The sequence below is a fragment of the Harpia harpyja genome, chromosome 11 (genome assembly GCF_026419915.1).
Source record: "Harpia harpyja isolate bHarHar1 chromosome 11, bHarHar1 primary haplotype, whole genome shotgun sequence".
Lineage (NCBI taxonomy): Eukaryota > Metazoa > Chordata > Aves > Accipitriformes > Accipitridae > Harpia > Harpia harpyja.
In genome coordinates this window covers 3637932-3665572 of record NC_068950.1, presented here as the reverse complement: position 1 = coordinate 3665572, position 27641 = coordinate 3637932, and the positions used below count along the sequence as shown (strand labels likewise).

The 27641-nt window shown below is 41.5% G+C and overlaps 1 protein-coding gene across 5 annotated transcripts; it reads right to left on the bottom strand.

Annotated features, from left to right (window-relative positions):
- Positions 1-53: 53 nt before the first annotated feature.
- Positions 54-26480, bottom strand: HNRNPM (heterogeneous nuclear ribonucleoprotein M). Of its 5 annotated transcripts, XM_052800637.1 has the most exons (16): positions 26304-26480; positions 21803-21972; positions 14097-15007; positions 13894-14011; positions 11213-11410; positions 10668-10821; positions 9535-9584; positions 9173-9233; positions 7063-7164; positions 6431-6475; positions 5952-6026; positions 5374-5472; positions 2561-2614; positions 1833-1915; positions 1475-1526; positions 54-580 (listed from the first exon to the last, which is right to left on the bottom strand). In XM_052800637.1, exons 4-16 carry the CDS (start codon positions 13993-13995, stop codon positions 417-419), a joined length of 1239 nt encoding a protein of 412 aa, XP_052656597.1. In that variant the 5' UTR covers positions 13996-14011; positions 14097-15007; positions 21803-21972; positions 26304-26480; the 3' UTR covers positions 54-416. The 5 variants fall into 5 exon arrangements, with proteins under 5 accessions (XP_052656597.1, XP_052656592.1, XP_052656593.1 ...); XM_052800632.1 differs by having other exon boundaries at positions 1833-2614; positions 26304-26479; XM_052800633.1 differs by having other exon boundaries at positions 1833-2614; positions 13918-14011; positions 26304-26478.
- Positions 26481-27641: the final 1161 nt, after the last annotated feature.

Below are 27641 nucleotides of genomic sequence, written 5' to 3'. Positions count from 1 at the left end.
AAGACCAATTCATACTCTCATAAACCAACAACCAAGAGGAACATTCTTGACACTTCACAAAAGAATACAAATTCTAGTTTACTGAGCTCAGTTTACAGGTATTTTTGCAAGCATAGGATGTGCTGCCAGTAACGGATGCTGTGACTGAAATCTTTAACTTGCATTTATTATCAAAGTCGTACTGTTTACATCTGTAATGTCAACAAGATGCCACAACTACAAAAAAAGATTGTGCACATTGCAGTTTCAATGCAAAAAACAGTAAAATGGAAATCCATTTGTTAAAAAAGTAATTAAAATTACTCCAGAAAGCAACTGAATTGTTTTAACACCTTTACATCCAGTCAAATTAAAATGGTTAACAAGAAAAAATACAAATTCAAAAAATCTGGTATCAGTGTTAAAAAGGCAACTACTTAAGCATTTCTATCAATTCGCACATCAATCTCCCTCCCACGAAGCTGTATCCCATTCATCATACGGCACGCTCGCTCAGCTACTTCTGGGGACTCGAATCTAACCACACCACATCCTTTAGACTTCCCATTCTCCATCTTGATATCAGCATACAGCACATGACCTTAAAAAGAAAAGAGAGGGTCTTGTTTAACCCAGCAGGTACCACATAACTCTCTCTCAAATCATAGTTCTCTAACTTAAGCCACAGAAAGTATACCTTTAGAAGCTACCATTACTTTGAAACTTAAAGCTGCAGCACAACTTTACCAAGTCATTGTTTTAAAGAAGTGTTCTCAGTTTAAGGGATGAATTAATTCAAACTGGTTCTCTCAATTCTCGGTCAAGCAGCAGCACCAGAAGTAGATGAATGGCACAAAGCACAAGCTAACAAGCCCTGTCAACTTGTCAACGCCCACTTCACATCATAACTGATGAGGCTGGGACTTGGTTTTGCCATCAGATGAGCAGCACTAGATATTGGGGAGCAAGGTCTGGGCACAGCAACCACTGCCATGAAAAAACTGCCTGAGGCTGAACAGCACACCTCAACAGTCAGTAGCTGAATTCAGAATTTTTTCAATTATTTTTTTAAGGACAGTTTTCCCAGACAACTATGCTCATTTAGATGTAAAGAATCTGTGCAGGTGCTTTTCAGCAGTTCTCAGGACTTCCATATCTCTATTCCTATCTCTTTCTGCAACTACAGAGAGGCTATCCACATGATAAACCCAGCCCCTGAGATGGAGAAGGGAACAAATGCTCAGAAAAAGCATGTGTTAGCTGGGTTATCACCTGGCCAGGCATTTCTTTCTTTTCAACACTGCAGAACTCTTGCTGGTATAGCAGAGATAGTAAACATCCTCACACCACTTGTCAATGTTGAGAGATCTAGTTTTTCAGTAAGTCCGAGTGAAATTTTAGTTAAGATACTAGTGTCAGGGACATACAGAGCCACGACTTACTGTTTAATTCATACTCAATTCTCAGATTAATTACCAGTGATAAAGTAACTTACCACATTCATTAAATTTATCTTTCAGCATTTTCCATGTAAAATCAAAAGGCAGCTGTGAAGAGAAAAGAACAGACCATTACTGAGGATCTGCTGAACAACTTGCAAGCCCTGCCAACTCTTCAAAACATGCTTTCCATCCTGGGACAGCCATTGTTCACCATCTTCATTTACAGATGCAGAGAGCTCTTCTCCTGTTAAGGAAATGGCTTCAACTCACAAAAGCCTACCTAACTCCACCTTTGGCAGCATCCAGTATTAGATATTCTGACTGAAGTCAACCGAGCACAGATGAGATCAACATGTCAGTACCAATTAATTTCATGATCTGTGAAGGAGAGGTAGGAAGAAGGCTACTCACATTTCTCACAAATATCTGACAGGCTTTTCTGGCCACCCCAGCTGCAGGTCCTCCAGTTCCTCCAAGGGAGCCTGCAAAATTGCCTGCAAAGTTTCCACGTTCCATGTCCATTGTTCTTTCAAAATTGCTTCCCATTGCAAGTCCCATTCGATCTATGCCTGCTCCCATGCCCTGTCCCATAGCAGGACCCATTCTTTCCATGTTAGTGGCTCCAATGCGCTCCAAGCCCATTCTCTCCATGCTAGCAGCACCCATACGATCTATTCCTATTCTTTCCATAGGAGTGGCACCTATACGATCCAAACCAGCTGGCATTCTCTCTATCACCTGACCCATTCCAGTTCCCATTCCAGCAGGGACCATACGCTCCATACCTATACCCATTCTATCCATGCCAGAACCCATACGTTCTACGCCTGATCCCATTCTGTCCATAGTGGTGCCAACGCGGTCAATGGCAGCACCCATTCTCTCGATACCAAAGCCTATTCCAGAACCCATTCTTTCTATGCCAGAACCCATTCTCTCAATAGCTGGGCCCATCCTCTCGATGTTAGGAGCGATGTGATCTATGCCCAGAGGGGCCATTCGGTCAATTCCTGAACCCATTCGCTCCACATTGGAGCTCATGCGATCTAAAACAAGACCCATCCTGTCTATTTCTGACCCTACTCTCTCCATCCCATGCCCCATCCCGGAAGGTATTCTTTCTATTCCCGAGCCCATACGATCAATGCCAGGTGCCATCCTCTCAATCCCAGGAATGCTGGCATTTCCACCACCTGGAACACAACACAGATTATCAGTAATCATACAGGGACAAACGAACCTAGTGCATCCTTACACTACTGAAATGCTTTAAGCTCTATCATTACTCAGAAAAGCGACTGCAAGCTGTGCGCTCTGTTGCTGCACAATATGAAGCAAAGTTTTATTTCAGATGGTAAGAAGAGTGCCATTGTTGATTACACAGACCATCACAACTACAACACATGATTTAGCTGGGGCAGTCATCTCGTCAGACCACATACTACAGTTGGGATGGAGAAAAGTTTATCCCTTCGCTAAGGAGCTTAACTTCTGTATGCACAAAGAAAGCCTTCCAAAAAAAAAAAAAAAAAAACAACCCCAAGGAGAAAATTTTGAAGGAATATGCAAACCTAGGAGAAGATTAGGTGGCAAAAGTATTACTTTAAATACAATCTTAGCTGCTAGCTGCCCTGTGCAGTACACTGGGGAGTACACAGCAAGAGTAGTCATTTAGTAACTGAAATTACAGTTCAAATACAGATTGCTTGGAAGAGAAATGAAATCACATCATCCTTGCCACGCAACTCAAACGTTCCTTCTGCCAAGCCAGGGAGAGACTTTTACAAGAAAAGTTTGCCCAAACCTAAAAGCCCTCTCATCACCAGAACTCCAAGAAAAAGACAGCAAATTCCACACAAGAACCACAGCAGAATGACCACTATAAAGTCACAAGCATGCTTGGCCTTTTAATGTGGAAAGAAATATAAAAAGGTTGCCTATGCCATAAAATACAAGCAAGAATAGGGTTTCTATATCTGGTACATAAAATCTTTTGACTTAGTTGTCCTGGCACTGCTACAATCTTTTGAGTTCCTGCAGTAAAAGGATCACTCCCCTATAGTTTAGGCTATTTTGCTGTTGTACAAAGGATCTTGGCTTATCTATCAAATCAAGTTTTGCACTGCAGTTTGATTCCTATTTGAGGGGGAAAAGCCTTGAAGAAAGTGCGTACTTAAATTATCTACATATATTTAATGATGAGAAGCAAGATTACGTAACCCTAAGATGAGCCAAGAAAACCAAAGCAACCACATTTACGAACAGCACTCATCCTGCTTCAGTATTCTGAGCTTCAGTAGTACCTCAAATAACACAGACTGGTTTGGGGTTACGTGACATTTGTACTTGTGCAAGCAAGTTGGCTTTTTTTTTTGTTTTTATTAAATGAAGAAACAACAGCAATGAACATTTAGTATTTCTTCAGCTGAAAGCCAGCAGCTTTGTGCATTTGTTTTTAGTCTCCAGAAAAGGGCTAAACCTGTGCAGGCAGGCAGAGCCAACTCTTGGTTATTAAATGTTGTGATTCAGTCATTAAGCAAATAAAATTAATTCTGTAAATTGGGAACCAGGGGGGAAGTCTGCCTACTTTGAGATATTTGGGTTCAGCTTTGTTTTAGAAATTCTGCAGTTTTGGACTATTTCAATAATGAAGTACTCAATATTTCCAGAGAGTCATTGGGCAACTTGCTAGGAAGCTAAATGTTATACAGGCAGCAGGAAGGAGCAGGACTTTGTTTTCAGTGAAAACAAAAAATCACTATCTTACCAGTAGCATTTCAAAAATGGACAGCTGCCAGCAAAGCTGACAGTCTAAAAATATTTTTTTTCTAGTCTGCCAGTAATCTTTTTTCCGAAGTGTTTTAATGTGTAATATTGCTTATCTATTTAAAGATTATCTCCCTCAAAACTATTTTTTATTGTATTATGCTATATATATATATAAAAATAAAAGTGAGTTACCATAACTGAATTGCTGCTTTAAGGGCTTTGAGTTTTTTGAAGGCTGTATTTGCTTTGCAACCTTAATTTTAAGGTAAGGGTATTTTTGTCTTTTTTTTTAATGACTTATAAAAAAAGATCACCTTTCCTTGAATACAAGATCCAATTTTTATATAGTCATCTGAATTGTGTCAGCAACAGTGTACTGCATTTCACTTCCTTTAAAAATGAACTTAGGTTGTATCAAAATTAACAGAGCACAGCAATAACAGAGCAATCTCAGGAACTGGCTGAATCAAGCTGTACACACACAGAACAGATGCTCACAGAAGACATTAAAAATATTCAAGTTCTGAATCTTTCCACAAAGCATGATTAATACGTTTTGCCATCTCAAAGCTGCTACAGACAGAACAGTACTGCATTATCCTTGCTCAGTTCAAGTAATATTTTACACCAAGTTATTTGCTATATTGACAGTCTTCCTTTTCCCACTGGGGTTCAAAAGGAAAGACCAACAGAACACTAATTTTAGTGCTGCGTGAGTTGCACAGTAAGGTGTTCTCTTCAGTCATCTGATGTGTGAGTCTATACCAGGTTCCTAAAATGTCTGGGAGGAAAGGAAGGCAATTAAGGTTTCGCCATATTTTTCCTCCCTGCTGTCTAGGCCACAGACTACATTTTAGTGACAGGATTGGGTCATGCATCACTCAGAACCTTCCTCTTTGCCACACACATATACTGAAGTTCAGCATGAACTTTCAAGACACAAGGCAGTGTATTAAGACTGTCAGACAGTTTCCTGTCACAACTGAAATTACACAGCCCCACAGATCACTACTAGTGTATCCACCTGCCTTCTGTACAGCTCTGAGGAGTTTGATCAAAACCAAACTATTACAGCAAATATATATAAAATGTAGTCTGTTTTGTTATAACAAACCACACAATTTTTATGTACATTTCAGGTACGAAAAGCAGGCAGTAAAAGTACTTAGCTTAGTATACTTACCTATTCCTCTCTCCAAGGTCTCTCCAAAACTACGAGACATTCCCATTTCATTTCTTCCAAATTCTCTTTCAAATCCTCCACCCATGGCACGATCCATCTCTGAAAAGATTAAGTGTGATATGTTCTTCAGGGTGTCTAAATGACTCCTGAGAGAATGTTTTAATACAAGCATAATTTTTAAAGATTAACAGGAAGGCAAGTTTTTAATTATGTTCTCCTGATCGTTTTATCATGTCTTCTTGAGACCAAGAAAACAACAAAAAGCAGGATTCATCTCAATATGGACAAACACATTTGAGGCAGCCACTTTGCACTGGAGAAGCCTTTCTGGTGAATAGAGATAGAGCACAGTTTATCTCTTTCTAAACTAGTCCTTCAAGACAACCTCAATGCATCACTTGTGTTCTGCAGCTCAGAGGCCATGAGTGACTTGTGGACACCATGTCAGCTATAAGCTTTAAGTTTTGTCCAATAAAAGCTGAGAATAGGAAAATGACCAGTCTAGACAGTCTCTCCAGTGTTACACTTTCAGACAACCCAAGTCAGGAGTTGGATATACAAAAAAAACTAATGCTTACCACTCATTCTGCCCATGTTCATTCCAGCTGGGAAGCGACCAATGTTTTCCATGCCACCAAAAGGACCTTCCATTCCTAAAAGAAAATATTTTTCAAGGATTCTTTAGCAATGCATTTCAACTTAACACTACACTTCACCCACATAAGCTGCTTTCACAGAACATTTCCACAGGCACCAAGACAACTCTGTACCACAGATTCACAAAACAAAATTTGGTCAGAATTTTGTCACACCATATCTCCTTAACCAAGGGCAACTTTTAACAGGTCACATGACAAAAACATTGGTCATGTTTTATCTGAAGTATTAACCCTTCCCCATACACCTACAGCACTTTTATTAATACTCAAAAAGGAACAAGTTATTACTAAATTGGTGACGATTTCCAAGAACACAAATGCCTGCTAGACACATATGGCTAGGTTTACATGACTTTCAGAAAGCCCAAGCTATAGACATGTCAAAAAACACAGCTTACCTCCCATTTTATTCATTCCAAAGCCCATGCCTTCCATTCCCATTCCTCAAAATAAAAGAGAAAGCTTTATATAGCAGACATAATTCTACAAAAATTCAGCCATTAGACTGGCTGTAGAAATAGAGACCATACAACATGTCCATTGTTTGGACTGAAGAGCTTACAAGTGACAAAACTCTGAGTAGATTGCAACATTCCTTCTCAGAAAATAAAGCAGCAAAGGGGAAAAACCCATAGGCATTTATAAATTGAAAGCTGAATGTGTGCTACTTTTTAGGTGGCTCTTTAAAACTTGTGCTATTTAAACATATCCTAAACAAAGATTTGCAAGCCCACTAATAAGTGTTAAAAGTGACAGATGGTTTTAAAAGTTTAATGTATATTTGCAGTGTCTGCTGCTCATGCTCAAGAGTCAGAAAATGAGAGCTGTGCCTTGACCACAGTGAAAAAAAATGGAGCAGTTGGTTAAATTCAAGTTTCCATTATCAAGCTCATTATTTAGCTCAACAAAAACTCATTTGGCTTTAACACTCCTAAACACTTCAACTTTTTGTGTAGGCAAAACAAAGCTATCTACCTTCTACATAGCTTAAAGCTCTCATGAAACAAAAGCATAGGAGTAATCTTCTTACCTCCAGGTCCCATGTTGCCCATTCCCATGCCTTTGTTTAAATGATTTGCATCAATAGGTTGACCTCCAGGTCCTAATCCCATGCCAATACCACCAAGACCATCTGAAGAAAATATTCAGATATCAAAAAAGCCTTCTTTCCATAGTTTGACAAAACAGCAAGTTTTATTCTTAAGTAATTGACTTCCATTCTCCAAAAAGCTTGCTGTGTTCCCACTTTGGGGTGTGTACTTAAAGCATGAAAGTGTATAGTAAATCCAGAATAGATGTGTCTTGAAATATACTAAAAACTATCTCAAATATTTTTTCTCATAATCCATTTTCCATCTTACTACTGAGAAAACTTGCTTGTTTGGTTGGTTTTAAGCTGACTCCTGAAAAATAACTGGCTAGAACACTGCTTATTTTGTGCAACTCCTCAGTCTAAGGAGAATAGAGTGGGCAATTTAGTATAAAGATCTTCTAACCTTTGCACAATATTACCCTTGATTGACAAATGGCTTATTTCCACCTTTGCCAAGGTTCTCCCCTTGTAGGTAAGAATTTAACCACAAAGTTCAACCTATCATTATGATAGCCACCTATAGAATTCAGAGCACACAGCCAGCCTCTTCTCTGAGCAAACAAAGTATATCATTCCCAGGCATAATTTTGAATCTTCCTGTACCCAAATGAATTAAGGATTCCCCAGTCCAAAGAAAGAAGAAAAAGCCCTCATATTTTCCTTATGGTTTATCAGGAAGAAAGAGTTCTCTGCTTGCACTTGCATCAAACAACAGGTTAATGGCATTCTTTGCCTATGAGAAGAGGACTTCCTCATTTACAGCTCAGCATAATAAACACAGGAAGTGTTGAATCTTGTTTTAAAACAACACAAGATACCCCTTCCCCGCCCCAATACAGGCCAAGAAACAGGCTTCCATTGGTATTTGTTGAGTTTTATACAAAGATAATTAAACTGGAACCCAGTGACTTTCTCTTGAAAAAGAGGTATACCATTATAGAAAGTCAAGGCAGCAATAACAACCATGAATGATACTGCTGCTAAATAAGGCTTTGACAGATACACAGAAAACTGAACTAATTAAGGGATAGATGGATTGATGATCACTAAAATTGTGCAAGTTAGCAGCACACAACAGGTTTGGTTCCCATGCCCAAGAAAACAGCAACTGGCTGAATTAACAGAATTACATTAACAGCCACACTTTACATTTGTGCTGTATTTAAACAAATTAAGCCTGTGTTCTCCCACCTCTAGCTCTTCCCTTCCAACCCAGACTTCCTGTTCAATACTTTTAGTATCTTATCACAGCATGGTTGAGGTTGGAAGGGACCTTTGGAGGTCATCTGCTCCAACCCCACTGGCTCAAGCAGGGTCACCTAAAGCTGGTTACCCAGCACCAGATCCACACAGCTTTTGAATATCTCCAAGGATGGAGACTCCACAGGCTCTCTGGGCAACCTGTTGTTCCAGTACTCAGTCACCCTCACAGTAATGTCTCCTTATATTCAGATGGAGTCTCCCATGTTTCAGTTTATGTTTACTGCCTCTTGCCCTGTCACTGGGCACCACTGAAAAGAGCCTGGCTCCCTCTTCTTTATACCCTCCCTTCAGGTATCGATATACATTTATAAGATCCCCTTTAGAAACCTGAAGACCTGGAAGATTCTCAGGTCCTCAATTTAGCCCTTTCAATTGAAGGAAAAACATTAGATACCCAGAATACCATCAAGTAAAAGGAGGCACACGTTTCCCTATTGACTGATTAATTATGTTTCCATTAAATCCTACTATTAACAGTAGTTTTACAAGGCATTGGGGGTCTTTGAATTGCAACTGAGAGATCTGGAAGCCTTGAGAATGTGAATGGGATACTGTTTTAAGAGAAGCTTCTAGCTATGAGCTGAAAGAAGTATCCAAAAAAAAAAAAAAAGACAAGACTGAGCAGCTCTTCTTTACTATTTCCCCCTTTGATATTATTTAGACCATTTGGATCCCAGCTTTCCAAAGTTTGGACCAGAGTCTTACTGGGGCTGGGATTGGACCCCAGTTGCTGAACAGCAAAATAAAAAAATAGAACATGTTCAGTCATGCAGGAGAGACTTACGAGGAAGTTGTTGGGGTCGCTCTGGAGGAAAGAAGTCTCCTTTGGGAAAGGCTCGTTCGTCCTAAACACAATTCAATACATTAAAGTTTGCAAGAAAAGAAATTCTTTCTTGCCCCCCCCGCTTTTTTTTTTTATTAAAACCACACAAACTTAAACCTAAAGCAATCTTCACTGTACTTATGATTGCCTTTTAGCAAAATAATCAGAATCAACCTTCCCCAATGGCATGAGCTGGCACTAGGAATTAGGCAACTCACACACTTCTCCCCCCATATTTCAACCCAACCTTGAAACCACACATCATCCAAAATCAGGAGCACAATTACCAGTTCAAAGAGCAGTAAGAATTTGAACGTACTTACCATTTTTACATGCATCGGTCTGTCAAACAGCAGCTGCCCATTAAACATCGCTATTGTTTCATTAAGGATCATTGTTCAAGCGCTTAAAGCTTTAAGACTTTGTGTGGTTCAAGTGCTATCTGATGCAGAGCACGAAAACCTAGTCAGAAAACCACACCTCTCCAGGTCACTTCTTAAACTATCATTCACAGATTATCACAAGTCCCCCTGCCTTCTCTGAAACTAAAAAACTTTGAAATCCAAATAACTGAATATTCAAAGAATGGCTTTTTAAAATTAAAACATGAGTTAAAAATACTCTTCTGGTTAAGATTAAGTTCATTAAGAGATCACTCACCACGCAACTCCAAACCAGCCTAGGTGTTTAAATGTTTCATCAGTAACTTTAGCCATTTAAAACAGGAGAAAACATGCAAAAATTCTCAACAGTTCCAAATCAACAAATAACCAAATTTTGAAGTATGCCACACTAGCGAATCATGTGAAATTTCTGTAAGTCTTGCTCCCACAAGGCTCAACTTTTTAGGTGCACATGCAGAATGGAATTAACATTCAAACAGAAAGAGAAACTCGGGGGGGGGGGGGGGGGGGGGGGATATTTTTCTCCTTTCCATACCATAGCCATGAGTAGAGAGATCATGCACACAGTAGTATCTGTACTTTGTTGTTGGTTGGTTTGGTTTTTGTCGGTTGCTATGTAGCAAACCATCGCTTGCACAGTGTAAGAATACAGGCAACAGAGGAACATGCTAAGTCAAGCCATCTTACATTGCAAACAGACTTGTTGCACTCCTCCCTTACCTTCATCACAGGAATTTAAGACAAAACTTTTCTCAGAAGTTGCATTTTAATACTAGCTACAACCTAAAGACAGAAGTTTACTATTTGGGCTAGAAACACATGTGGGAAAGAGAATCCACTTTATTAATGATTCTGAGCAAATAGCAACAATTCTTTCAAGATGCACTTTTTTCTCTTTTTCAGTTTTCCTTACATTTTCCATCCGCTGCAATGGCTTGACTTTCTGTGACATGGCAATAGTCTCACTTGTAATACTACAAATTCTATTTTCATCCTGCTTTGTTTACCAAGTCATTTGCCTACTATTTACCATCATTACTCTTCAAGGATACATATAGCCTGAACAGCCTCTATAGCTTGCTCAAAAGTGACAGTGCCGATCCCACGACTTTTGCCATCTTTATCTTCTAGTATGTCTGCCCGAACCACAACACCGGCCATGCTGAATACTTCTTTCAGTTTCTTCCAACCAACCTTGTAATCCAACTGGAAGACAAGTGATATTGGAAGCATGAGAAAGATTTCCATCAAAAAACAGCTTTAGTGTTCTTATGTTTCCTTTCCCAGTAACAGCAATCTTAAGAAACAAAGAGTCTTCACAGAGATGGATAAAATTTAAATAGCATAAAGAATGCTAGAGCTTAATGCAACATTCTTGGCTTTGTTGGAAAATACAAATTAACAGACACCGTAACAAATTAATAGACATTTAACTTACAACTTCACTAGCACAGAGAATCAACAAAACTAGCCACAGAGTAAGTTACTACTCAGTTTTACTGGAACAGAGCTGAAAGTCTAAGGCTTTTCTTCTAATTCATTAGATTTAACTCAGTTAAGACCCAGATATTCTGTTCACAGATTACACAGCACTTACATTTGCAACAAAGACAGTGCTTCCAAGTCTCCCTGCCTGTAAGGCATGAATGATCTCATTGGGTATGTTGGGATTGTTGAGTATACTAGGCGGGATATTGATCATGCCGGGGCCACCCGGGCCTGGACCAATACCCATTCCACCAGCTGCTGCCATGACCTTCTGCATTGCTCTCCTGGCATGCTCACCATCAGGATCCTGCAAAAACAGAAACAACATACTCCATTCCCTCTGGACTCCACTAAATGTGTGGGGATTTAGTGGCATGACTAAAACAGTAAAAAGAGGAAGGGGTTTCCCTTTATACAGGGCTATCTGCTCCCTATAGGTCTCCAGCCAACTATTTCACATACCATTGCCATCCACTAATTTATTTTCTTTTAATCAATATGCCAGCACCCTTCAAGTTAACAAGGTACTCCTACTCATGCATTTCCCCCAGTTCTGAAAGTGTTTCTCTGTTACTCAGTACCAACAATAAACCTCACAGTTACATCTGTTCCAAAGACTGATAAACCCACAATGGCATTGGAGAGGTTTTGGAAGACAAAATGCCAGCTAACTCTTGGCATCTTCAGAACAATGCAACATTCATTTACCTTGCACTTGGACTTTTTTACAAGACAAGATACAGTGTGTAAAATTTCACGAATGTTGGTTTGGGCAATGCTTTTTTTTTCCCCCCACACTAGCTTTCTAACCCAAAAAAAACTGTTAATGTGTCCCCCTATTACTACATAATCTCACGATTTTAAGACATGCTAGAGAACATGAAGCATAGGATGAAGAATTCAAGGAAGGAAATAAGATTAATTATTGTCACTTCACTTTATACTGAAAGTGAACGTAAGCACCTTCACAATACAAGGTGAACTTAAGTTACTTAGGTTGGAAACATCACACTGTATTCAGTGAGCAAAATGCACCAGCACTGCAAGACTGCTGAAGAAAGTGAAATGTCAAATAGAATTAGTCAGAAATACAGATGCTTTAAAAATAAAAGCTATTTGAGTTAATTTGAATCTTGATCTGAATTTTAAGACTAAACAATAGCATGTTTTGAAAACAGGAGAAAGGATAGCTTTCACATTATTATTTCAGCTACAGAAAATCATAGTAGTCTGAGGTGGAGAACACATTAAAGTGAATACAAGTCACTTCTCAATTTAAGATTTCCTATTTCACTGTTAAAATAGGATATTGCTTAAAACCAGATTAGCTCCAACAGAAAGCCAGGAGCGGCTGTCATACAAACTAAAGTCTTCTGATCAGGCAAAGATCTGCCACAGGATTTTTATTATGTCACTTGAAGGCCTCCATGCTCCTCAGCAGTGACACAGCCAACACAGAGAGGTATGTACCAGACAGTTGGCAAAACCTATGCTAATGGCCATCCACATTAACTTAATTCATTCCACACAGTCAGACTGGGGCACTTGGCTGAGGTAAATGTTGCTAAAGTCCCTAATACTGGTAAAATGCTTCTTCACCAATTTCAAGTATCTGAAATTGTCATGTGTCATACAGGCAGAAATATTCAAGTATGACAACAGTTTCATGAAGAGCTGGGCAAATTACAACCAACTCTTCTCAAGGACTACCAAAGGGCAACCTCACTTCAGTACCAATGGTGTATCATTAACAGGAAAACTGACCCAGATGTGGCCTGTGGCCCACTCCCAATAGCTTTTTCTTCCAAGGGCCCCTCAGAAAAGTCAGTGCCTGCTGACTTCCAGGTGCAACTATGTTTTTCTAACCTTCCATTTCACCTCTTCTTTCCTTTAAAGGGTAGCGAGCACTCAATAGTGCCAGAAGATGGCTTGCACCCAGAAGCAGGCTGCTGCTCCCAGAATTCATTACTCTATTTACAGAATCTGCCAGATCTGAGAAGTGCTGCCACTTGCTGTCCCCATCCTTCTTCCCAAGTGCTCCTCAGGCTACAGCAAGAAGCAGGTTACCTAGGGAAGACCTTCTGCACACATTTGCTATCTTATACCTATGCAGACATCTTTCACCCCCCACCATTAAGTGGGCAAGGCACAGCAGAATATGAAGCCTGCTTAGCCAAGAACATAGCTCACATACTTCAGTGTTAGCACTGACTCTTGGCCTTAGGGTAAGTCCCTTTTTGGTTTTGTTCAACTGAACCTTCAATGCAGCGACAGGTTCCAAACTGCTAGAATAAAACTTCAAACTTGTCAATGGTTAAGAATTAACTCATGGTACAGTTGAGCATGTCATACTGGTTGACAATAGCAAAGCCATTAAAATGGAAATAGATCTTTGAAGTATTTCAGAAAACAGCTTATTCTGTGGAATTGTTTGTAAAATACATTAATTATGATGCAGAATTAAAAGGGAAGGCAGTCAAGAACAAACAACACTTATGCAGGTTTCTTCTTCAAATCACTAAACAAGTACGCCTGCAGTTAAAGCCAAACTCTTGCTTCATCCAAGTTCTGCATTGCTACCATCAGCACCTATTCTTTAAATCAAGTTTAGTCTTGATAATCATGTTCAAACTCAAGTTCAGCAGTACATGCTGATGGTAAAAAAAGGTTGACTGACTTTTGTTAATCCTATTTGATGAGTTCTAGCTTTTGTCAATTATTCTTAACTGCAAATGAGTCAGACATAAATCTTGACTAAGAACTACCCCTTCACCTTCAAATTCAACATACTGAAAGAACAGATGCACGTCTTACTTCTTTCACTTTCAATGGTCTTCCACCAAGACTATGCTTGTTCAAAACCTCTGCAGCCTTTTTCATGCTTTCTTCCATCTTGAATTCAACAACACTGTGGGGATACAAGACATCTAAGAACATTGCTTATTTTTTAAGAGTTTCCTCATTTCTTGCTATAAATTCGTAAGTGAACTTACGCGCATCCCTGATGAGATGATTTCACAGGCGAGTAACAGGGAGGAGAGGAGGGAAGAAAGAAGAAATAAAGTAAGTAAAAGCACAAAATACACACAAAAAATTCTTTTTTTAGAAGTCAAATCACATTAGTTAGCCCTAATAGCAAAAATAAATGTAATCTTACCCAATAAAGCCTTCAATACTTGAATTCCATAAGATATAATTTCTTATGCGTTAACAGGATTAAACTGTAGTTTCTGAAGTTGTAACAAACAGAACTAAGTCCCGATTCTCCAAGAAAAAAAATACCACACGCTTCATGTGACCTGTTCTTCTCTGTCATACAGCAAAACCCTTGCCATATTCTCTCACCCTAAATCCATATCCTTCAGTACAGTTAAGTATGCTCCTATTTTTTTTTTCCCTGTAAGATACTGTCACTGGACTAAAGGACTTAAGTACCTATGAAGGCAATATACATTTACATTTAGGAATTGAATTCTGTTTACTGGCACAGGAAGTGTAGTTTACAAAACCTGCTTTTGCACACTGGCCTTACAAATTCAGCAAACCACTACAGTGACGTTTTCCAAAACACAAGTATTACATTAATATTCCGTACCACTATACATACTGCTAGGGTCCATGGGTCATTCAAACAGCCAACGCCAACTGAACACAGTGGAAGACCACCCTAACACTATTTACAAGGCCCCATCCCACCTCCTCCCCACCCCAAAAGAAGCTTTAAGCAATCCTACTTTATAGCCACTAAGCATACACACTCTCTACCTTCCTGACTTCGTTTCGTTCCACGCCACCATACAGTTACATTTGTCATGTAGAAAATCCACAGAAGAAATCTCTCAAACACTTACCCTTGACTTTCCTTCAGCGTCCATTAAGAGCTCCACGTATGTTACCTCACCAACTACAAATCAGATTCCAGACGACACATATACCAAGGGAGAAAAGCCAAGAAAACAATGGGAATTTAGAACAATCAACAACCGTGTATGGAGCCTCTGCCTTATAAGAAAGCCCAGAAACACTCCATGTTCTCTAGACCACAAAACTGGACAATTACAGGTATGCAGTAAAGTCTTAAAACAGTTAAACATGTTCTTGATTTTCCTCCACTTCAAAAGCCAGCTATTTCCACAATATCAGTTTCCTTGATCTTTAGTACCCACTCATTACTTGAGGCAATCCAAATCCATGGGAAAGTCTGCAAGAACAAGTTTCCTTCACTTTACATAGTATTCAATCTTTTCTCCATAGTCCAGAACTTGAACAGTTATTTGCTTTTCTCTGGATTTAAAGACAAACTTTCAAAAAGGGAGTCAGCCTGGACCAAGAGATCACTGACTGCCTACTATTTGTTTCAGCAGTTTTTTAGCCTTTTGTTAAGCCACAATAAAATAAAGTCCATTTTTTTAGCTTCAATAAGTAGTATTAAACAGTCTTCCACATTTGCTCTCAAGACAAAACCGTCTACAGCAATAAGGCAAAATGCACTGGAAAACTACATCTGCACCTTTCCTCACAAGATTAGGATTGCCTTTTTATGACCACATAACCATATCGTGTACCTCCAGAATACAACTACCGAAATGGCTGCTGCCTTTGAAGTGACTGGCATACAGAAGAATAATCGAAGAAAACATTTTTTACTTTTTCTTTCGGGTTTTAGAAGTCCTAGTTTTTAAGGTTTAAGACAGGAGGACTCCAAGTTGCATTATCCGACAGGCAGAAAGCAATCTTTGGGAAACCACGACCCAGTCTGAATATTGATAGCATACTTTGAGCAAGGAACTGGAGTCTCACATCCAAGAGTCTACCTCTTAGCAAGGGACAGAGAAAGGAAGAGGCATTCAGCCTGACCTCCCACAGGACCAGTCATTTATAGGACACCTAGTGTCATTATGCAATATGAACATCCTGAAAGTCTCTCTCAAAGCTGGAAGAAAAGGAATGCTTAATGAAATCACTACTTTTTCTTCTAATCTCCATTTCTTATTTAAAAACAAAAAAAATTTAGCAATATCAGCATTCCAGCCAAAGAACAGTTAGCTAGACAGAATAAAGAAACTGATCCATTCATGTTTTTATGAGGACAGTGTTTGAGATTGGTAGAGGCCAACAAGCAAGTCCCTTTGAAAGGGACAGGGCAGATCAGAGTGTTCGACTACTATCCATAGCTTCACTATCTAAACAATACTCCTTGAAATAAAGTCTAACAAATGAATTCCATCCTGTAATCTGAACAATGTGAGATCATGTAGTATACATGGAATTGTTTCCACTGCCTGTGTAGCAAAAGGGACTGCACTGTCAACAGTCCTCCTGGACTAGTCCTTGGTGGTACAAGGTGGCCGTGTAGCGTGTCCAAATATTCAGCATTACCAAGACATTCTGAAGCCATCCATCTCAACAGCAGCAGCCAGAGTCCAACCAAACTTTGATCAAGAATGCAAGTGTGATTCAACAATTTATGTAGGAAGACAACAAATTCCCAGATTACCTACAATACAAAACCACTCCATTTCACAGAGGCCAGAAGTCACAGGTTAGAAGTCTGCGACTTTGCTCCTAGTAACACTACTGAGGCCTGTATTGAGGACCCTCCTCTCCCAACCACTAATCAAATTCAGCTACGATTCTTACTTCAGATCCACACAAACACTTCCAAAGAAGTTTGCCAAGCTTGAACATAACATATTAAATATGATTTAACATTTACTCTTTTAACAAATCTCTGACCTCTGAACCACAAGATTTCCAGGAGTCTATCGCAGCAGCAATTTTTTGTCACTTAGAAAATCTAGTATGTGCCAATTTTGCTCAGTGCTTCACATTCAAGCCTTATAGACACCTATATTAAAAACTAGATATACATCTTGAAGTAGCTGTTTTCCTTCAAAGGACATCTGAACTTCCTGAATAGCCAAATTAAAAAAAAGCAGGGGGAGGGGAATGACACAAATAGTGTAACAGCTCAGTATCCAAGACACCAAGTCCAGAGTACAGAACGACTGCAGTAAAAATGCATTTTTTCACCTCAAAAACATGTAAAACGATTCAACATGACACTTCTTCCAGGAGACTATTGTTTGAGGCTGGAAAAGGAAACTTTTTCTTTTTAAGAACCTATGCTGGGTCACATTTTATTTGACTTTTTTCTAGGTTCCAAGCCACAGTATATCAGAACATCAGGCACTGGGGATAAAGCAGCATTAGCATACAAGGGTAGCCTACGATAGCACATAGGCAATTAAGCCATGGAAAAGTACCAACAGCAGATATTCCTGTACTAAACCTGCTTCAGGGGGCAAAAGAAATGCACAGTGATGCAGGCAGATTTTCTTTCTGCTAGAGAACAGCTGGCTTATATCAGGAAACATATCCTATATCCACAAGTGAAGAAATTTCACTCAAGCACAAGAGACTGTTACTTAAGGAACTCAAGTTTATTACCGAACCAGCCTCCAAAGGGAGATAAAACTTGCAGAAAATACTAGCTCTAAGTAAATGCAAGTATAATTAAGGAACATGTACCCCATAGTGTCTTTAAGACTTAACTTAGAGCAGACTGATTTATTTTTTAAAACTCATACTTGAGAAAGTTCAGAAAATCAGCGTTTCCTAAAACAAGCAGAAATCATTGTAATAACTAGAAATACAAACCAAAGTAATCTCCAGTAATCATTGCAGTCTTTTTTTTTTTTTTTTTCCTCCTCAAACTTTATATCCACTTCCCAAAGTTATCTATACAGAAAATTAAGATGTTCAAGCCAGGCTGGTCTGTCAGGCTGGTCTGTGAGCATTCAGATACTCTCCAATGACTGTTCAGGAAGCTCAGATAAGTACGTCCATATGGTGGCCTGAGGCATGGCTCAGATGGATTCACCTAGCCCTAAAGACATATCTGGGAAGTAACTAAGATAACAAGCTCAGACATAGATGTCAACTTTGAAGATTCTAAAGTTGGGCAATATGATTTTAACAGTTAGTGACAAACGAAGAAGCTCTGAAAGGCGTGAAAGGTGCAGAGAGGCAAGTCTCAGCAAGAGAAGCATCACAGAAACTGAAAAAGGGGTAAATGCTTTATATCACAGCTATTTCTTTGGCCTACGGGGTCAAAAGTAAATACTTAAATAGAGAAGGAACACTCTCAAGACATTACCAAAACTATACAGATGTCCCATCATCTTCTGAAGTAAAGAACTGCAAGCAATGTGACTGATTCAAGAGAACCCTGCCATCAAAAGCCTAATACTTCCAGCGTAAAGCAATTCAGAACTGGTCACAGCTCCTCCTTCATTTACAGTTTAACGCTGATGACAGGCAACCCCTAAAAGTTACATGGGGTGCTTGGGCTGGGGAGACAGAAGAGAAACACACTTTATACATGTACAAAGCTTTAGTTAAAAGGGGAGGAGAAAAACATTCTTCCCAAAGTATAAACAGAGAAGACTTCACAAGCTATTCTTTTACAGTAGGGGAAGGGACATCTCACTTTTGCATGAGAGAACCCAGAAAAAAAACACAGGTAATTTTGGCTCTATAGAGCCCAGGCAGGAAAGAGGGAGTGAGAAAGATCATTGCAGCCACTGATGAAGGACACTGCCTCCTTCAAAAAATGGTTAAGGCCAATGAAAATAGAGCAACTCATTAGCACATCTACCGAAAGTAAGGGAGAACAAGTCAGATGTGGAACAGCATTTCCACGTTGCTTATTCATCCTTTCCTCTTTGCCCGCCTAAACCTTCAGTCTACAAGCACAACGCGACAATCTCAGGCACTGAAACCCAGGGGACTCTCCAGCAACAGCTGTCTTCAGGTACTGGTGTAACAGCTATTAGTACCAAAGTAACAAAAGTGCTCACCAGTATTAACATCTGGGACCGGTACTAACATCTGAGACTACGTACAACAGCAAGAGGGCAGGAGTTACATCTTTAGCAGGCCACAAAGATTCCAAAAATTTCTGGAGATGGAGCAAGAAAGAAGGCAGCGCATGAAGTTTAGCAGCTGCTGTTCTTCACAGAAAGTTTAAGCTGGGAAAGCTTCATTTCTTCTTTTCCTCACATCTGTTCACACATCCAGGTTTCGATATGAAGAGGTAAGCATGCCTGCTACGGCTCTGCCTTATGTAAATGTGGGTACAACCATGCTAATACAAACAGTCTCTGGGGTGTCCTGGAATCTTTCAATGTGACATGAATGTGGCCATGACTGCAACTGCTCCCAGCTTTGCAAAGAGCAGAACATAATTATTGCCTTATTTTACAGCTAATCTTCCTCCTGGTATTGTATGCCATCTTGCTACTCTGGTCAGGAAAAAGGTTTAAAATACAAAATTCTGTATTTCCTAAAGGAATCGGTAAATATCTCAAATTCAAACACAAATTCTTTTTTATCATATGGTACCACCTCACTTATGCCAGCTGCCATGAAGGACTACCATTTTTCTCCCTAAAACAGAGCCATTTGTTGGGGGACAGATTAAGACAGTTGTTTAGCATTCAATCATGTTTACGTTTAGACTCCACTTACATGCTGAAGAACTGCTGCCTCATTGTTCCCCTGAAGCCATTCACCAATTGCCAGTTATCAATGCTGATTACATCAGTTTAGTAGAACCTTGTGTTTTTCAGCCAATACAAGGGAGTTTCAAACAAGAACATTTTTTAATTTCATTAATAACTATGTCATACTGCATACCTGTAATTGAGTTTCACCAACAAATACACTGAAATGACTGAACCAAGGCATTACTCTTAAGAGAGATGTCACCTTTAGAAGACTGTACGCATCTGAAAAACCAGGTTGCAGAAATATGAGCAGACCTCAAAGCTCATGTCTCCTAAACCATACTTACTGACGCGAAACAGCCGATTGAGGTGAACTCCTCCTACGTTCAGCAACCTGCTATGCCATTGCTGCTAACAGCTTAAGTCTTCACAACTGCCAAGCGATGGAGCAGTCATGAAACGCCTACATTTACCCTTTGTGTACAGATCTGTTTCACATGCTCCCAAAACCTTGAACATTTGGCCTGTAATTCTTACACTTACAAACCAAGAATTCTAACATTTAGATTTTTCCACGTCACATTCCTGGTTCTTGGAACTACTATGCCTTGTATCAAGAAGTACCGATTGAGCAAGTTCAAGCACAGCACAAGAGCACCAATTTGGTAGAAGTCAGTGACTAATTAGAACGAATCGCAACTACACAGCAGATCTAAACTGTTGTATTTTAACAAGCAGTCCCAAAAACCAAGAACAATGCTTCTCAATATTTAGCATAACAAGCCCTGCAGACAGAATGGAGAGGTTTCAATGTTCCCCTAGGAGTATCTGCTGGAATGAGCAGCTGAACAGCAAGGCAGGAAACAATCTCACACCGGACTTTTCCATCCACGTGAACTGGAGAGAAACCACAAGACACTTGGAACGGAATTCAACATAGTACTTAAAATTAGACATCTACACATACAGATACTCCTATTAACCAATGTATCTTGTGTAGCAAAGGGAAAGCATAGTTTAAGGCAAGGGACCATTCATAATTAGGGCCTGTTAAAGCAGCCTTTCAGACTGTAATTCTTCATATTACAGAAAACCATTGCTAAATCTCAAGCATCATCGTTTCACAGCCTCTAATTATGGAAGTTTCCCAGGGCTTATAGTCCTGAAGTTCGTTACGCAGACTCAGTTCTATTTTGCCTCCAAAGACAAACATTTTGAAACCCTTTGGAAATTTGTTTTCCCATTCATTAGGCCACACCTTGTGAACACATTAACTATCATTCCTTACCTAGTTCAAACACAAGTGAACACTGATCACGATTTTGAGAGACATTTATGACTAAGGCTATGTATTTTAGAAGTGACCCACAAGAGGAATGGTTGTACTCGTTACTCTTAACTTGTTTTGAGACATTTTAATGATGGAGAAGCCAAGTATTTTCTTGCCACTCCGCTGCATTTCCAAGGTGACTTGAAAACTAGTAAGTTGGGCATCAGCTTAAAGAAATAACACTACATTTAGACTTGTCACTACCTGAGAGTAGTCAGCTCAAGCTCTTCATCTTCTTCAATAGATGAAGATGCTACGGTCAACAAACTAAAGCGGCTCCCATTGGCATGGGACAGTTAAATAGAAGTGAGGAAGGGGGAAACACCATGAACATGATTTCCAAAGCCCTAACTGTGTTGCAGCACATGCCAAAGCACAAACCCGATTTTTCTTTTTTGCAGGTCACCCTTAAATACATTTTACTACTATCAAATGGCAGTATGGATCTTTATCTAAGCACAAATCACTACGATGTTTGGGGACACAGCTATATATGCACACACCAGATCAGCAGTAAATAACTACCTTTATTGTCCAAAAGACATTAAAATGCTTCAGAAAGTTGTGTTGCATGTCAAGGCTAAAATCTGATAAAAGCCTCATTTTTCCCCCCTAAGAAAAATACTCTTTGAAATCTCCGATGAAGCACTATTAGCTATATGCCAACATGCCTATAAAGGAACTAGCCATCTGGAAGGCTGCCAGGGAGCAGATGTAGTGCAACACCCAAAAAGGCTTCAAGAAGACCTTTTACAAAACTCATGTCACTAAGTCCACCCAGAACTTCAACTCTTAAGTTTACAAAGTCAGCCACAAGTAAGATGACAGACATCACTTGGCCACCTGAGTTGTACATTACCTTTCTCTTTGACCAGGTCTTTCAGAGACTGCCACTTCACATCAAACGGAATATTTGTAATAAAAGCTCGGTATCTTTTAGCAGGATTAGCATATGGCTCAAAGCGATTTCCTCCTCTTTTGACACTTTTCTCTTTTCTTTTTTCATTTTGGCTTGGTCGTTCACCTTCACTGCAAGCAAAGAAAGATAATCACACACATTAACTACTCTGGCATTTGATCAGTGTCATACCACCTCTTGGAACATAACTTGTTACGTTCTTAAAACTAAATCAAAACTTGCAAAGTTTCATCCATTCACATTATTTGTAAAACTGTACACCTTTCAACCAAAGCTGGTACACATGGTACCAGCGCTACATAGCGTATTGTAACAAAGATTTCCTAACAGCAGACAACTTATGTCATGAAGACCCACTATTTTCTCCCACATATATCCAATGTAACCAAAGTTTTTGATTTCATAAGCTAAATCTCTTTAAGCCGACCAAGCCTCCCTCCATCTCCTCGTAATGCTCCAGACCAGATGTCTACCCTCTTTTCTCCTTAGCACACTATACTGCTTAAACACCTTTAAGTCAAATAATATACTGACCCACCACATTTGTAGTCTTAGCTAGAAGAATTTTAGCAAAATAATCCTGTATCTAACTAAACACTCAGGTCAATGACTCTTGCCTCAAAACACTTTTTTTTCCTCCTCCAATTAATACAGTCTTTGGACAACACAAATTCAAAGCCTCTGTGCATTCCAACAAATGTACTGAATAGTTCTTTTAACTATTTCAGGATATCAGCTCTAACAGGTCAAAAATTTAAAAATTAGAATTTAAGACTATTTCTCAACCAACCTAGATGACCATCAGGTCTTAAGAGGACACAAATGCCACTGAATAACAGTATTTAAAAAAACAGGAGAGTTAAATACTTCAGCCTCAGCCTAACATGGTTTCCTTTAACTAATCCAATTAATCTCCTTGCTCACTTTGTGCTGGTTGAGAAGATGCAGAAATACATCTTTAGAAATAATTCATGAGAACACATTAGTCAAAAAAGCTGGTAAAGCTTCTAAAACTTATCTGTACATACACTGAGCTTTTGCTCAACTTAAGACCTATGTAGCCCTGCAAAGTCCAAGCCATATCAGAAATTCTGGCTCTGATGTAAACACACTTCTGCATCAACACTGCCCATTCCTTTAGAACCATTTCAATCACTGAACAGATACAACAGCCTGCAGGGGGAGGGAAGAAACAAGTATGCACACATCAAGTTTTATATTTGAGTGGGTTCCCCAGTTTTATCACATAGCAGCCCACCCTTTTTCAGCCACAAGGGTACATTACAAGCAAACACACAAAAATATTGTACTTTATGGATACAGCCATAACCACAGACAGAACTTGGCTCTAAGCATGGCCATCATGTATCACTTCAGGTCGAAAGAGGCACAGGTTCTGCATGTAATATGCTGGAAAAGAGGTCTATAAAAAAAAAAGTGTTCTTTAGTTATGTACAATATTTATTTCACCAAAAAGTGAAATTTTTAGACCTTCCCTCACCGAACTTTTTTAAAGCTTCTTGTATAATGAAGTAATTAAAAACCCAAAAATAGATTCAAAATAGGACAATCCTTCTAACACCTTAACTTCTGTTTGGCTGAAGAAATAACACAAAATTTAGTGCTGGTGTTAAAAGCTACACCCAGTTTTTTACGGTTATCCCTCAAACTGGAACTATTTACATTCCCCCTGGGTTGAACTGCTGTATAACATGCTTCGAAGTAATGCAGTATGATGCAGACATTTTTTGCAATCCTGCATTTAAGGCTCCCATATCAGCTTCAAAACACCTCAAGCTTTGATATACCTGTAAAGAGTTCAGACAAGCCACAGTACCTGCCATTAAAGACAAGCATTAGCCCAGAACATACTCCTTATCATATTCAGCAAAACAAAATCTAGCCAGGTCAAAAGAAACATCAAGAAAACTACTTCAGCTGCAAAGTTTTTTTTTCTTTTGCAGGATTTCAGACACCACCTCCATGGGTTTGACACACCAAAAGGACAAGAACAGGCAGGCACACGTCCACAGAGATCACTTAAGAGATGTGCTTACCAAGTGTGAAAACAACTGAGCATTTAGGGCTTCTTTTAAGGGAGTTCTACACAGCAGGAAGGAATGAGCCCCACATCACCTCCGCAACACACCATGCCTGTGAGTATCCCTAAGTTGGAAGGGCAAGCGAGATGAAATTCCCACAGCAGCTTTGCCCATCCCAATACGGAACGACTCTGAGTAACTGTGATCCATTTACACCAAGGCTAAGCCAAGATCTACAGAAAATAGTGCATTTAAGTAGTTATTTTCAGAAGATATCTTATCTACTCTTTTTTCCCTTGGGTTACAGAACTGAAATGCTTCATCAAGACTAAAAGAAAAATTCTCCTGTTTGTGATGTGTGTAGAAGGAGGAACTGAAAGGAAAGCTCTTATTTCCTCCAAAGAAACAGATGATTGTGCACATTCCTCTGCAAGATTTCATAAACATGCCACCTAGACCCAACAAGTGTACCAAAAATCACTAAACACAGCAAGAATCAAAATCCAGTAGAAGCAGATCCCCCTTCCCACCTTCCAAGGACACTGAAAATACGCTCACATGGACGCTGGCATTATCAATGTAGACATGTTAGCTTCGCTACACGGAGCTTGATATTACACACAAAATTGCACCTAGATAAAAAGATAAGCTCTCTGAAGAAACTCCAAATATAAAGGGGGCCAGGGGAAAAGAAATCAGAACAAAGTAGACATCTCTACTTATACTTCCAGGAATAAATTGTCTCCTCATATGAGACAAATTACTGATTACATATTAGCTCTGCTACAGTCGCCAAGAGCAAGCTTTGAGGTGTAAACAGAATCCAAGACAAGACATGAACATCCTCCAAGTACCAACTACTCAACAGGAGGAGGAGAAAAGATGATGGGAAGATCCTTCCCCAGCCCCAGCGAACATATTACACGTCACCATATCGTGTGCCACGGTGACACTGGGATCCCCACCCTCCGGGATCAGGACTACCTGTGCTCCTGAACAGGCATGCCTGTTTCCACCTGGCAGGAAGAAGGCAGAAAGAGTTGTGTATGTCAGTATTTTTTCAGTTGCCATAAGCACAGTTTAACAATTTTGTGTTGGAAAAAAATCAATACAGACATTTTTCCCAAACAGTGACACTTGGAAAGCTGACTGCCTTCCCAGTCATGTGAAACACAGTCCACAAACTCAGGCAGCAGAGGCAGGTAAAAGCGGTTTTTCAAACCGAGACACGCCGCCATCTCCTCACCATACCCATATTATCACCAATTAACTACAGACCATCAAGCTGGCCTCTGTTATTAAGATCTGTAAGCTCTGGGTCACACTTCAGATATGCAACATGTCCGGGTGTAACAGCCTGCAGCAACCAGCAGCCTGACACACAACTATGGAACACACCTCAGGAATGGCAGATAAATCTGACCTCAAGTCTGAAACATTACTCACAGAACATCAGGTTCAAAATGCTGATTCTTATCTCCACAGCATTTAAGGCCCGGGGCCAAAAATTAACTGAAGAAAATGTGCTCTTTATGCCACAGATTTGGTATTAAAAAAAGCTTTGCTAACTATGAAATTTTCCAAAATGAGGTTAGCATTAACATAGGAAAGGGACAAGCACTTCAAGCTTTTTCTGCTCATCTTCCCCAAGTTTGCACACCTAGAACTGTAACCCCTGCAGTTGTTTGTTTGGTTTTTTTTTTAATTTCTGTAACATTCCATTGACATCAGACACACAACCCTTACTTAGTGCCTGGCATCACCTTCAAGCTCTCGCAGCATTTGTCTCTCGTGTTCCTAAGCCACTCCACAGGCAAATCATCAACCACGAAGCAGAGCACACTTTGCTCCAAATGTCGCAGCAGTACGAGAGATGACTGCCCGAGGAGAGCTTAGCTATTACAGAACAAAAAGTAATTAGCTAAGAACACGAAAACCCACCCCGCTGGCACACCCTACACCTCTCGGGGAGGCTTTGAGTTGTCCACTAAGGCCCAGCAGAAACACATCCTAAGCGGGATAGGCCAAGATCTCCAGCATCTCCCTGGCCGCCGTACAGCGGGCCCCCAGGACGAGGCACCGGCTCCTTCCCCGCTCCGACCTCCGACGACGGGAGCCCCCGGACGCGCCCTCCCGGGGCGGCTCCGCGCCCGCCACTCTCGGCGCCGCAGCGGGTAGGCCCCGCCCGGTTTCCCGGGGCGCGCCTGGAGGCGAACGGCGGCCCTGGCCCCAGTAGCGGCTCCGGGCCCCCCCCCCAGTCCCGGCCCTACCGACAGCCCCGCCCCCGCTGCGCGGCGGCCCCGGCCCCGGCCCGGCTGAGGCCAGGCCCGCGGCGCGGAGAGGCCGCATGCGGCGCCACAGGCCCAGGCGGTAGCGCGGCCCCACGACGACCACCCTACCTCTTGGGGGGCGCATCCCCCGCACTGCCTGCCCCGTTAGGTGGTGGCGGTGCCGCCGCCGTCGCCGCGGCCGCCGCCGGTTCCTCCATTTTGCCGCCGGCGCTTTCCGTGGCCGCCGCTACCGCCGCCGTCGCCGCCATTTTCCTAGCCCTGCGCCTTTGTGTGAGGAGAGCCCGCCCCGCGGGCTGCGCGCGAGGCACGCCGGGGCGGCTGGGCGGGCGCCAACCGCGCCGCGCATGCGCACTGCGGCGCTCCGCTTCCCGCCCAGACTTGGCGGGGGCCGGTCCCGGTCTCTGAGGGAGGGGGGGATCTGTCGTGTCCCCCTCACGCTTCCCGCCCCGCTGCTCCCTCAGGGCCGGTCAGTCCGGCTCTGTCAGGTTCAGGCCCGGCGTGGAGCCCCGGTGGGAGAGGTTTAAGCGTAGGGCGATGCTTCATGTGCACGCTGCAGCTCCCCACCAGCGTGGAAGACCGCCCCCCCCCCCCCCCCAGCTAACTCGGGGGATCTTGCTGGTACACATAACGGTTATCAGGCTTACGTAGGGGCCTTTGACAGGATTAGAGCTCTTGGATCTTTGACGGGATTAGAGCTTTTAGATCGCTTCACACGCACGCTCCTCCACTCAAGCTGCTGCCCTCACTGATTGCCTGTTTTTTCCCTCACCGAGTTTCAGCGGCCATCTCTAGTTCGTGCCAAGCGTCGCCTCGCACCGAGATGGCAGGACTGTGCCCGGAGGGCCCCTTTCCTGTCTTCAAAACTCTCAGTCTCCCATTCCATGATCCCAAACTCAACCTCGTACCTCCAGGCAGCTTCTGTGTGTGCAGCAGAGAGGTCCTGGGGGAGGAAGGGGGGCTCAAACCCTAAAATGGGGGTCCTGGGCAGGGCAGACAGTGCTCTGGGGCATGAGGAGAGCCTGAGAGCGGGTTGTGAGGGGCCTCGAAGGATGCCACGGGGGCATGAGGAGGTTTGGGGACACTGTGAGGAGAGTACAGAGGGACTCGGAGGTGCCCTGGGTGGCACAGAGAGGAAAAAGACTCTTCTGGGATTTGGAGAAGGGTTGTGAGGGGACCAGAGGGGTCCCAAGGGGCTGTCGGAGGGCGGTGGGGCACTAGGAGGATCTCAGCTGGCATTATGGTGGGTCTAGGGAGGCCCCGAGAGGGCCAGGGGGGAAAAGGCAGTCTCAGAGAACCTACGGGGGCTTCAGGGGGAGATGTGAGAGAACAAGGGAAGTCCAAGGCAGAGACGACTTCTCCCGGCAGAGCCCTGTGGCCTCCCGGCAGCCCCGTGCCGCAGCATTCCCTCTCCCGGCGTGTCCTGGAGGGCAAAACGGCCGACCGGCC